Source organism: Triturus cristatus, chromosome 3_1 (assembly GCF_964204655.1).
Source record: "Triturus cristatus chromosome 3_1, aTriCri1.1, whole genome shotgun sequence".
NCBI lineage: Eukaryota > Metazoa > Chordata > Amphibia > Caudata > Salamandridae > Triturus > Triturus cristatus.
Window position 1 is genome coordinate 369,608,579 of NC_140583.1, and position 13,415 is coordinate 369,621,993.

The window sequence follows — 13,415 nt, forward strand, 5'->3', positions numbered from 1 at the left end:
GAATGTGACCTTCCAGGATTTACGCAAATATGAGATGGATGGCATGACATATTGAGAGACGCAATGCAATATCATATCCTTCCTAGCCGTAACTTGATACCTTATCCCCCCCAAATTCATCTGTGAGTATCAACCATATACATTTGTGATCCATTTTTTTTGATCTTGCCAATATCCACGGCTATGAATTACCACAAATCCATTTATGAATTCAAAATTGACTTCTTATACCCATAATATCCGTTTTGAACTTGACGTTGTGTAAATGTAGATTTTGTCCACAATTTAAGAATGTAAACCATTTGAATATGGCTTATGATATGCCACTCTACACACCTGACGCCCACAAGCTCTAACAGACTCGGTACCGATCAAATTTTGGACCTTGCTATTATCCATGGCTTTTCTATACCGCAAATCGAATGACAAATTCAAAATTGACTTTTTCTACTCATAGTCTCCTTTCTTAGACCTGACGTTGTGTAGGTGTAGGTGTTGTCCACAATTTAAGAATATATACCGCTTGAATATGATGTATGCCACACCATAGACTTGATGCCCTTCAAGCTCGAACAGACTTGGGACTGGGCAGCCTTTACTTCAATGCCTTAATATGTATTATAACTCGCCATACAAAGATAAATGCGGGTGACTTATCAATGTCGACGTGTGCCCCACGCAATACTTCAAGGGTGACCCTTTAAATTCCCCGCTTATAAACAGAAGACGATATTTACAATATGATCGGAATCATTATCATGTGACAATGATGGTAGTGAGACTATCGGCTCCTGGAATACATGAGTGTTTTCCAATATGGCGTTGTGATTTGCCCCCTACTCAATAAGGACACAGACTAGCCTTTCATCCGTTCTCGCTCTACATATAATTTAACTTCCGGGATCGGAATTGTTGCCATGTGACGATGATGGTGGTGAGACTATCGGCTCCTGGAATACATGAGAATTTTCCAATATGGCGTTGTGACTTGCTCCTTAGTAAATAAGGATGCAGACTAGCCTTTCTTTTGCTTTCGCGCTACATTTAACTTCACTTCCGGGATCGTTCCACACACAACAGCCATACGTACAGCCGTGTTGGATGTGGATCGGCATCCGTGTTGAAAAGGTAAAAGAGGCCCGTAAATCATATGTGATTGACCTTCCAACTATCAAGCCTCCCTATCACTTTTCTTTGAAGTAATCGGTATTTCTGTCCCATACAGCGGGATCCATGGACAATATATTAAATTCCCTTTGTATCTTGCCTTACTGGACACCACGCGTATTGACATGGATGGCAGGTAAGATGACATCGTATTATACCTATACTCAAATGCTTTTACCATTTGGAAGTTAAGAGTAAATACACATTGAGCCCCTAAAACTCACAAAGAGACCCCTTAGTGAGATATGGAATGGAAAGGCATTTATTTATTTTATAGAGCGCATGGATGTCATGACGTTCTCTGGTGAATGAATAGATAGAATTGACAACAATGAAGCACTCCAGACATACGGATCTTGACCCCAGTGAGTTTGGATTATGTTATCCGCGTTGTTATTATACCTATCCCCCCACCCACACTGTGGAACAACATGATACTAATGAATGTGCTGAACAATATTCAATGTGCATCCCATCATAAATAGCAATGAGATGATATATTCAGATCCAGCATGATTGTACTACACTTGCCTGAGGCTCTAATATGGGCAACCTGTGCATGTTATTACAGATCGTACGTAGAAATAGGGGCACAACCTGGAATACCAGTAAAACATTTGATCCTATCCCCTACTGACCGGGACGGAATTACAACCGGCACAAAGGTATGAGATTATCTGATAGCTCATATTGGTATCAATTGATAAACCAGATTAAATGGCTGTTTGTGAATAAGCAACTCAGTACTTATATTGCCGTTTGTAGGTTGACAGAAATAACTTGCTACGTGACAGGTATGTTGAACAGGATAAGGGCTATGTAATGTCACCATAGTCATTCTCACCATTAAACTTAAGGATATGAGCACTTCTCCCCACTCTCCCATCAATGATAACTCGATGACCCGATCAATGTGACACTGGCAGAGGTACCGATAAGTACACCACATCCTACAATAAATTGCTCTTATGCCACAGATATCCCTGTGCCACTGGAATCAAGCTATCCTGGCTGAAGAGGGGTGAAACTGGTCCTAGGATGCTTGTTTCCGGTCCAGGGAGGATCTGGCTTGGCAGATCGGGCTGAACTGTTCCCATGAGGCACAGGGTCAAGACTGATTTGCATATGGCCAGGTTTAAACTGGGGTGGCATGGTGAGCAAAAGAATGATGGATTCAACTCAGATCTCTTGACTGGGGGTGAATGTTTTGATTTGTTCTGCATTCCGCCCATCAATTGTGTGTCTTTTGCTTTCTCGCCCTAAGTGCTCCAGGTATTCCCAGACGTGGGTCCTGGGCTCACTGTGCCACTGGAATCAAGCTATCCTGGCTGAAGAGGGGTGAAACCCTGAAACCGGTCCTAGGATGCTTGTTTCCGGTCCACGGAGGACCTGGTTTGGCAGTTCGGGCTGGACTGTTTCCATGAGGCACAGGGTCAAGACTGATTTGCATATGGCCAGGTCTAAACTGGGGTGTTATGGTGAGCAAAAACATGATGGATTTAACCCATATCTCTTGACTGGGGGTGAATGTTTTGATTTGTTCTGCATTACGTCCATCAATTGTGTGTCTTTTGCTTTCTCGCCCTAAGTGCGCCAGGTATGCCCAGACGTGGGTCCTGGGCTCACTGTGCCATTGGAATCAAGCTATCCTGGCTGAAGAGAGGTGAAACCCAGAAACCGGTCCTAGGATGCTTGTTTCCGGTCCAGGGAGGACCTGGCTTGGCAGTTCGGGCTGGACTGTTCCCATGAGGCACAGGGTCAAGACTGATTTGCATATGGCCAGGTCTAAACTGGGGTAGCATGATGAGCAAAAGAATGATGGATTTAACCCATATCTCTTGACTGGGGGTGGATGTTTTGATTTGTTCTGCATTCCGTCCATCAATTGTGTGTCTTTTGCTTTCTCGCCCTAAGTGCGCCAGGTATGCCCAGACGTGGGTCCTGGGCTCACTGTGCCACTGGAATCAAGCTATCCTGGCTGAAGAGAGGTGAAACCCAGAAACCGGTCCTAGGATGCTTGTTTCTGGTCCAGGGAGGACCTGGTTTGGCAGTTCGGGCTGAACTGTTCCCATGAGGCACAGGGTCAAGACTGATTTGCATATGGCCAGGTCTAAACTGGGGTGGCATGGTGAGCAAAAGAATGATGGATTTAACCCAGATCTCTTGACTGGGGGTGAATGTTTTGATTTGTTCTGCATTCCGTCCATCAATTGTGTGTCTTTTGCTTTCTCGCCCTAAGTGCCCCAGGTATGCCCAGACGTGGGTCCTGGGCTCACTGTGCCACTGGAATCAAGCTATCCTAGCTGAAGAGGGATGAAACCCCGAAACCGGTCCTATGATGCTTGTTTCCGTTCCAGGGAGGACCTGGCTTGGCAGCTCGGGCTGGACTGTTCCCATGAGGCACAGAGTCAAGACTGATTTGCATATGGCCAGGTCTAAACTGGGGTAGCATGATGAACAAAAGAATGATGGATTTTACCCATATCTCTTGACTGGGGGTGGATGTTTTGATTTGTTCTGCATTCCGTCCATCAATTGTGTGTCTTTTGCTTTCTCGCCCTAAGTGCCCCAGGTATGCCCAGACGTGGGTCCTGGGCTCACTGTGCCACTGGAATCAAGCTATCCTGGCTGAAGAGAGGTGAAACCCAGAAACCGGTCCTAGGATGCTTGTTTCCTGTCCAGGGAGGACCTGGTTTGGCAGTTCAGGCTGAACTGTTCCCATGAGGCACAGGGTCAAGACTTATTTGCTTATGGCCAGGTCTAAACTGGGGTGGCATGGTGAGCTTAAGAATGATGGATTTAACCCAGATCTCTTGACTGGGGGTGAATGTTTTGATTTGTTCTGCATTCCGTCCATCAACTGTGTGTCTTTTGCTTTCTCGCCCTAAGTGCGCCGGGAATGCCCAGACGTGGGTCCTGGGCTCACTGTGCCACTGGAATCAAGCTATCCTGGCTGAAGAGGGGTGAAACCCCGAAACCGGTCCTAGGATGCTTGTTTCCGGTCCAGGGAGGACCTGGCTTGGCAGTTCGGGCTGGACTGTTCCCATGAGGCACAGGGTCAAGACTGATTTGCATATGGCCAGGTCTATAATGGGGTGCATGGTGAGCAAAAGAATGATGGACTTAACCCAGATATTTTGACTGGGGGTGAATGTTTTGATTTGCTCTGCATTCCGTCCATCAAATGTGTGTCTTTTGCTTTCTCGCCCTAAGTGCCCCAGGTATGCCCAGACGTGGGTCCTGGGCTCACCGTGCCACTGGAATCAAGCTATCCTGGCTGAAGAGGTGTGAAACCCCGAAACTGATCACAGGATACTTGTTTCCGGTCCAGGGAGGACCTGGCTTGGCAGTTCAGGCTGAACTGTTCCCATGAGGCACAGGGTCAAGACTTATTTGCTTATGGCCAGGTCTAAACTGGGGTGGCATGGTGAGCTTAAGAATGATGGATTTAACCCAGATCTCTTGACTGGGGGTGAATGTTTTGATTTGTTCTGCATTCCGTCCATCAACTGTGTGTCTTTTGCTTTCTCGCCCTAAGTGCGCCGGGAATGCCCAGACGTGGGTCCTGGGCTCACTGTGCCACTGGAATCAAGCTATCCTGGCTGAAGAGGGGTGAAACCCCGAAACCGGTCCTAGGATGCTTGTTTCCGGTCCAGGGAGGACCTGGCTTGGCAGTTCGGGCTGGACTGTTCCCATGAGGCACAGGGTCAAGACTGATTTGCATATGGCCAGGTCTATACTGGGGTGCATGGTGAGCAAAAGAATGATGGACTTAACCCAGATATTTTGACTGGGGGTGAATGTTTTGATTTGCTCTGCATTCCGTCCATCAAATGTGTGTCTTTTGCTTTCTCGCCCTAAGTGCCCCAGGTATGCCCAGACGTGGGTCCTGGGCTCACCGTGCCACTGGAATCAAGCTATCCTGGCTGAAGAGGTGTGAAACCCCGAAACTGATCACAGGATGCTTGTTTCCGGTCCAGGGAGGACCTGGCTTGGCAGTTCGGGCTGGACTGTTCCCATGAGGCACAGGCTCAAGACTGATTTGCATATGGCCAGGTCTAAACTGGGGTGGCATGATGAGCAAAAGAATGATGGATTTAACCCAGATCTCTTGACTGGGGGTGAATGTTTTGATTTGTTCTGCATTCTGTCCATCAATTGTGTGTCTTTTGCTTTCTTGCCCTAAGTGCGCCAGGTATGCCCAGACGTGGGTCCAGGGCTCACTGTGCCACTGGAATCAAGCTATCCTGGCTGAAGAGGGGTGAAACCCCGAAACCAGTCTTAGGATGCTTGATTCCGGTCCAGGGAGGACCTGGCTTGGCAGTTCGGGCTGGACTGTTCCCATGAGGCACAGGGTCAAGACTGATTTGCATATGGCCAGGTCTTAACTGGGGTGGCATTGTGAGCAAAAGAATGATGGATTTAACCCAGATCTCTTGACTGGGGGTGAATGTTTTGATTTGTTCTGCATTACGTCCATCAATTGTGTGTCTTTTGCTTTCTCGCCCTAAGTGCGCCAGGTATGCCCAGACGTGGGTCCTGGGCTCACTGTGCCACTGGAATCAAGCTATCCTGGCTGAAGAGGGGTGCAAACCTGAAACCGGTTTTAGGATGCTTGTTTCCGGTCCAGGGAGGACCTGGCTTGGCAGTTCGGGCTGGACTGTTCCCATGAGGCACAGGGTCAGGACTGATTTGCATATGGCCAGGTCTAAACTGGGGTGGCATGGTGTGCAAAAGAATGATGGATTTAACCCAGATCTCTTGACTGGGAGTGAATGTTTTGATTTGTTCTGCATTCCGTCCATCAATTGTGTGTCTTTTGCTTTCTCACCCTAAGTGCCCCAGGTATGCCCAGACGTGGGTCCTGGGCTCACTGTGCCACTGGAATCAAGCTATCCTAGCTGAAGAGGGGTGAAACCCCAAAACCGGTCCTAGGATGCTTGTTTCCGGTTCAGGTAGGACCTGGCTTGGCAGTTCGGGCTGGACTGTTCCCTATCGGCACAGGGTCAAGACTGATTTGCATATGGCCAGGTCTAAACTGGGGTGGCATGGTGAGCAAAAGAATAATGGATTTAATCCAGATCTCTTGACTGGGGGTGAATGTTTTGATTTGTTCTGCATTCCGTCCATCAATTGTGTGTCTTTTGCTTTCTCGCCCTAAGTGCGCCAGGTATGCCCAGACGTGGGTCCTGGGCTCACTGTGCCACTGGAATCAATCTATCCTGGCTGAAGAGGGGTGAAACCCTGAAACCGGTCCTAACATGCTTGTTTCCGGTCCAGGAAGGACCTGGCTTGGCAGTTCGGGTTGGACTGTTCCCATGAGGCACAGGGTCAAGACTGATTTGCATATGGCCAGGTCTGAACTGGGGTGGCATGGTGAGCAAAAGAATGATGGATTTAACCCAGATCTCTTGACTGGGGGTGAATGTTTTGATTTGTTCTGCATTCCGTCCATCAATTGTGTGTCTTTTGCTTTCTTGCCCTAAGTGCGCCAGGTATGCCCAGACGTGGGTCCTGGGCTCACTGTGCCACTGGAATCAAGCTATCCTGGCTGAAGAGGGGTGAAACCCTGAAACCGGTCCTAGGATGCTTGTTTCCGGTCCAGAGTGGACCTGGCTTGGCAGTTCGGGCTGGACTGTTCCCATGAGGCACAGGGTCAAGACTGATTTGCATATGGCCAGGTCTAAACTGGGGTGGTATGGTGAGCAAAAGAATGATGGATTTAACCCAGATCTCTTGACTGGGGGTGAATGTTTTGATTTGTTCTGCATTCCGTCCATCAATTGTGTGTCGTTTACAGATATCAGATAGGCATACACCAATTTATAAGGAATCATCCAACATTTCTGACAATAACTGTATCACAAACTATAGTGTGATCTTTGGTGCTACTGAAAGGATTTCCACCTTTGGCACAAAATGTGCACAATGTATGAATATCTGTACAAGATACCAGCATATGTTTGGTATAATTGTCATTCCAGCCCTGAGGAAGTAGTGGGTGTACTCCCGGAGGATGAAACACGTGTTGGCTGGAACAATCAAATGAAGAAAATAAAATCACAAGAAACCAACATTTGAAAAGCATTATGGTTATATATGTTGTAATGAGCAACAGTAATTTTGATGTATGAGTGTTTGGGCATTGTCTAACTAAAAATGTATCCTTTCACTGACTGGTAGCTAGTGGAGGTTCTGCAAAGATTGAGAGAATCCCCCCTGCTTTTAACCATACCGACTAGGGGTCAGAATAAAGAACCAAACCCACTAGCCAGGTATTTTTAAAAAGACTTAACCATCCAACACCCCACTCCTCCCTCCAAATCCATCTTCTTTTCTGTCTCTGCGTAGTCACTCAAAGTGCTCCTGCATAATCCGTAGGTCGCAGCATGCCCTATTCCGCAGCGGAACAGGATGGACCCAATGATGAAGGATGCCACCAAGGGGTAACGCTGGTGGGTGAGGGTTTTAGGAAAAACTTTTGTTTTTTTCCTAAAAACAGAGTTAGACCTTTCAGAAGTACTGGGTGCTTGTTTTGTGTTCAAAATCTATTCAGGAGGACGCACTCAGCCTACCCCTCTGACTCCCCCTATATTTTTTGTTACAAAGTGGAAATATGCACACCGGCACAAGAAACATTATAATTGGAAGGGAAGTCCTGGAAGATAAGATTCACCTTGGACTGGAAAAACTCAGTCACTTTGTTGCAAAAGGATTGATCAGGATTGAAGATACTGCTATTAGTAAAATTTGACAAAGATTTGACTATTTTAAATAGCTCCAGAGTGGAAATTTTGGTAGAACTAATTTCTTCAGTGAAGTTTTTGGATTTCGCTGAGATGATTAAAACCCTATACTCATTAAGGATTGAATTGCACTTTCTTTCTTTTTTTGGAATGATATTCTTTCCTCCACCTACATCCTAATCTCTACATTTCTGTTTCAGATCTTTTAGTTCCTGGGAGTACCAGGGGGCTGAGTGTCTCTTCTTGTGGTTTATTACTCTTTCTTCAAGCGCTATTGATGAGACTGCAGAATCTATCCAGTTCCCAAAACTCACCGCTGCGGTTTCAACATTACTGTCCAAATCAGGGTGAGGGCTTTTGAGAATGTTATTAAGTTCCCTAGAGTCAATGTTTTTCCAAGGGCGATATTTAAGTGTACTAGGGGTATTAGAACTGAGACAATTATTAGTGGGAACTTTAGGTGTAAGAAAATGGCCTTGTGGTCAGACCATTCTAGAGCCAGTAATTTTTTTAGACTTAGATCCGGATTGTTGGTAAATACTCTATATAAAATATGATTGGCCTGACGAGTAGGTTTGTTTATGATCTAAGTAAGGTGGAAACTATTGATCTTGAGTATCAATATTTCAAAGAAACTCTAGATGAAAATTGAAATCCCCCATGATGGTAAAATTGGGGCGTTCTATTCAAGATTTCATGTAGTCCTGCACAGTTTTGATAAATTTGCCCCTAGAGCCAGATGGATGATATATAAGGAGGCCCAGAAAGGAATTGATAGTGTTGAGTTTACGATTGAACATAAGGGCTTCACAGTCAAGCTGGATAATGGACTGGAAGGTAGCCTTTATATGCTTGCGATAAACAATCGCAATTCCACCGCCCCTCCTATCATGTCGGCAGACTCTTTCAATATTAAAACCCTCGGTGATGGCAATTTTGAGGTCAGGATCTGAAGACACCTCAGCCAAAAGTCTCTGTGAGAAATATAACATCTAGTGCATGATGTTGCACAAAATCAGAAAATTTGTATTTAGTCTTAATTAAGGACTTGGGGGCACATGCCTCAATGTAGGCTTTTGCGACTCCTTAATTACGATTATTAAGGTATCGCAATTAAGGAATTGCAAAAGCCTATGCATGTAGGAATCACTATAAAATTAGCGATTCCCAAACATTCCTTAAGTGCAACCCGCAAATTGCGAGTCACAATTAAGGAATGCCTTCCCATTCATTCCTATGGGCCCACAGGCCCATAGGAATGAATGGGAGATTGCATGCGCAATTTGCGATTACCAATAGGTACTCGCAAATTGCGCATTCAATTTCAAGGGTGCAAGGGTGTCAAAAGGACACCCTGTTGCACCCCTGAAATTGAACTGTGCACACATGTTGCGAACATGTGTGTGTGTAACCTACAAGTTTGAAAAATGCACTTTAGTGCATTTTTCAAAGTTTTTGCAAATTACCATCAAGTTCAAATTGATGGTAATTTGGGCCCCCTATTAGCAAAATCGCTATTTGAGATTTGATCATGCATTGCATTTAAGGAATCTCAATTTGAGATTCCTTAAATGCAAACACAATTTAAGAAATCGCAATAAATTGCAATTTCTTAAATTGCAGGAGCCTTTCAGTTTTATGCATGGCAGAGGCCCTTTATGCGGGTGCAAACAGCCGATTTTTGCGAATCGCACCGTTTGCGCTCGCAAAAAAGGTTGATGCATGTGCCTGCTGGTGTTTAAAGTGCACATGAAATCACCCGAGGTAGGACCTCCCGCTCAACTTTCGCAGCAGTGACAGGCTGAGGAATGCTTTGTCCCAACAGGGAGGAAGTGTCTCTGGTTACCAGTGAAATCATGAATATTGCAGGAAGCATGCTTACCACCAATGCGAAATTCAAGAAGGACTTCCCTAGATGATGCCGAAATGGAAAAACTGCCAGGGGTCCTGGAACAGGGTGCAGTCCAGCCGCGGACGGGCACAGAAGGGCTTGTCTTTGGGGACACGTGCACAGTTCTTTTGAAGGGCCGGCATCAAGGAGGGCATGGCCGGAAGCGTGGCCAGGCATCTGAGGTTCAATGAAACACTTCCAAAGATTTCTAAAGAAGGGAGGAGAAGGAAATAGATCAAACTGGAGTCCAGCAACCCCCCTCCCATGAAGCAGGCTCACTTGCAGGCGAGAAATGCTGGTAATTAAAAGCAAGTTAAATCAAAAGGGAGAAATAGTACAAAAGCATAAAACCAATAAAATGAGGCGGTAAAAGCCTTTCCACACAGGACATATGCTAAGAGCCCGGCACTTCCTAATATGGCCCCGTAAGACCCTACAAGGAAAATAAATTGCCATGAAGGTGGGGTGTAATCGTATTGCTGCGCGGATATGCTGCACAGTTCTTTTGAAGGGCCGGCATCAAGGGGTCGCGTGGCCAGGCTTCCGAGGTGCAATGGAAAGCTTCGGAACATTTCTAAAGCAGGGAGGAGAAAGAAATAGATCAAACTGGGGCCCAGCAGCATCCTTCCCACGAAACAGGCTTCCCTGCATGTGAGAAATACTGGTAGCTAAACGCACGTTAAATCAAAAGGGAGAAACAGTGCAAAAAGCATAAAACCAATATAAAGAGTGATAAAAGCCTTTCTATACGGCATAAATGCTAGGAGCCAGGCACTTCCTAATATGGCCCCTGTAAGAGCCTACAAGAAAAGTAAATTGCCATGAAGGTGAGTTTTGATCGGAGTCCGAATGAACCCAAAGGGATACTCCGGTCCTGAGGACCCATAGGCCAAGGGGACGCAGTCAGGAGTCACGGCTCTGGGTCGTGGAGCTTGGGTGCAGAGGATCTTGCCTGGCTGGCCACTAGACTTTGAGTCTCTCATGGTTTGTCGGTCCGTTCTGCAGAGGGAAATACATCAAAACATCAGGACCACACTTGTCATGGATCTCATCTGTCCTGAAGTCCCGCGATGTGCAGAAAGGCTTCCAAGGCAGTGGTGTCTGGGCTGGATGAAGAACACACGTTGGCAGGTTCAAGCACCCCGGTACTCAGGGTATTAGAGCTCCTAGAGGGTCTAGGTCTCAGAACTCAGCTGAGAGATAGGGCTGTCCTTCTAGAGCCACAAAGACCTCCTCCTGAAGTGATGTTCTCTTGATCGGCCCAATGGCCAGCAAAACAGTGAACTGGACAAATGTAGTTGGTGCCTGCAGATGCAGCAGGATGGCTCCTTCACCCCAAGAGAAATGATAGCTGGTTGTTGAAGTGCTGGGCAGTCCTCCAAGTACTGGGGATGATGCACAGCTGCAAGATGAGTCAAGTCTTCGCAATGGTCAAGGAGCAAGCAGCCAGGCAGGGTTTGGCACCAATTTTGGTGCAGGTCTTTAGTTCTCATTGTGACGTCTCATTTTTTGTCCTCTTCAGTTCCCAGGAAGTTGAATCTGACAGTCTGGTGTTCGGATGATCCCTAAATACGCAATATAGGGGCACTTATGGCAGTATATCATAATAGCCAGTGGGCTACCTACCTCTGTGATGACTACACCCCTATATGACCACTTCTTGAGAGGAGTGGGCATACCCTGAACCAGAAGTCTCTATTTCACCAAGAACCCAGCTGGCGGAACCTTTCATTGGCTGTCAACTTTACGTAGCCCACCTTAGGGATGTGAGTAGACTGTGAGGGTAACACGCCTCTTGAATATCAAATTTCCCGCCTGCTCTGGTGCCATATGGGCCACAGAGCAGGTGGGTAGCATTCTCCAGGTCTAGGGGGAGCCAGGATCGCTTATCAAAGGTGGCAGAGGCTTTGAAGCCTCTGGCCTTGATATGCTAAATCACCAGCCATCCTGCTAGAGTAGGTGAGAACACCTTCTGCCGAGTAGGCATTTTTCCTGACCTCTGAGAGTGCAGGCTCTCCCTTGCAGGGCATCAGAAACTCGTCTGTGGTGGCAGGCTGTAAGAAGCCAGTCAGCCAACACACTAGGAGACTAGTAGGGCTACAGGGAGCACCTCTAAGGCCCCGCTTGGATCCTGTTGTCATAAATCCGATACTGGCATTAGTATGTGTTAGACTTGGTACCAATGGCGTGAGTCTCCCTTCCATTTTTTCTGATTGCCTCCTCTGTTTTTGATATGTTTTGCTGGGTTAGATGCTTTGGGCACTGTGCCACTGCCATTCAGTGCCACAGTGCAAGTGCTCCCTATGTTAAATTGATGTATTGATTTGTGACTCCATGATTGGGTTATTTGATTTACTTGTCAGACCCTAGTGCCGTGCACCATGTGTGCCCAGGGCTTGTAAATCAAATGCTGCTTGTTGGCTTGCAGCACTGGTTGTGCCACTTACAGAAGCAGATTGTAAAGTGTGTCTCAGGCCTTCCATTGCAGAGCCTACGTGCAGTCTGGTACTGCCATGCTGACTGACCAAGTGCACCCACTTGCCAGTCCCTAAACCTTCCCTTATCTTCATATCAGACACCCCTATGGTAGGCCCAAGGGCAGGGTGCATTGTAAGTATAAGGTAGGACATGCCATGGTGTGTGTGGCATATCCAAATAGTGAATAACAGCCATTTTTGTTTTTCACTATTGCAAGGCTACGGTTATCCATAGGCTAGAATGGGCAGTTTGATTATTACATCTTATAATCCTAACTGACTCAGGGAACGTGGTAAAAATTCGAATTTAGTATGCCTGAACTCAGAATGATAAAATACATATTTTAGTAAAGTTATTTTTAACATTCGGTGTTTGAAAATACCACTTTTAGAAAGTAGGTATTTTCTTGCTTAACTGTCCAAGCCTGCCTCTGCTAGGTTGTGTATTGTGTGTCTGGTTCTGTGAGTGACAGGGGCTGAGGATTCCAGGGGAGAGGGTGAGTCAGCACAGGGCTGAATAGGAAGATCTGCATGTAGATGGTTGGGAGGAGTTGCACCTGGGACCTGAATAGGGCTGTGCCTTCCCTCCACAATGCTAGCTCCACCTCCTGTGGTGTGTCTGATGCCTCCGCCCTGCACTCTGAAAGGAAAGAAGGAGTCAGGTAAACAAAGTGCTCCAGGACTGACCAGAACTGGTTTGGACTAAGTAAAGGCCTCTCTGCCTTCAGAGAACAAAGATAAAAGTAGTATAATTATGGGGCCCAAACCCCAAGACTTTAGATCACTTCTGGAACAACAAGAAGAAACCTCTGCCAAGGAGAAGAACCAAAGGAAGCTGTAGGAGTGGACTGCCCCCCTGCCAGTGTGCTGTGTTGCTGGGTTGTCCTACAGTGGTGTCTTCAGTGCCAAGGAGAGGAGAAGGAACTTTGTGTATACTTCATCATCTTGCAGAATATTTCTCCAAGGGCTTGAACTTGTGCTTGCCTCCTACTGAAGCCTCAGGGACAATAGACTTCACCACCAGCTCCCCTCTGAATTTCCTTGCTGGGAATTCTATCTGCAGAAGCCTGTGTGTCGCTGGGAACTGGAAGCGAGACGCACCGAGAAGAAGCGTGTTGCCGCCGCAGCTGTGGT

General features: G+C 46.6%; 1 protein-coding gene across 4 annotated transcripts in view; it reads left to right on the top strand.

Moving 5' to 3' along the window:
• The first annotated feature begins 948 nt into the window (after positions 1-948).
• Positions 949-13,415, top strand: part of LOC146860290 (uncharacterized) — a 135,844-nt gene continuing 123,377 nt past the window's right edge. For 3 of the 4 annotated variants that reach the window (XM_085646332.1, XM_085646333.1, XM_085646331.1), the window contains exons 1-3: positions 949-1,128; positions 1,226-1,303; positions 1,739-1,832. In XM_085646332.1, the coding sequence (XP_085502458.1) occupies positions 1,293-1,303; positions 1,739-1,832 (105 nt within the window). In that variant the 5' untranslated portion in view covers positions 949-1,128; positions 1,226-1,292. Of the gene's footprint in view, positions 1,129-1,225; positions 1,304-1,738; positions 1,833-8,113; positions 8,261-13,415 lie in introns of all 4 variants that reach the window. The other variant, XR_014979127.1, reaches the window with a different exon arrangement.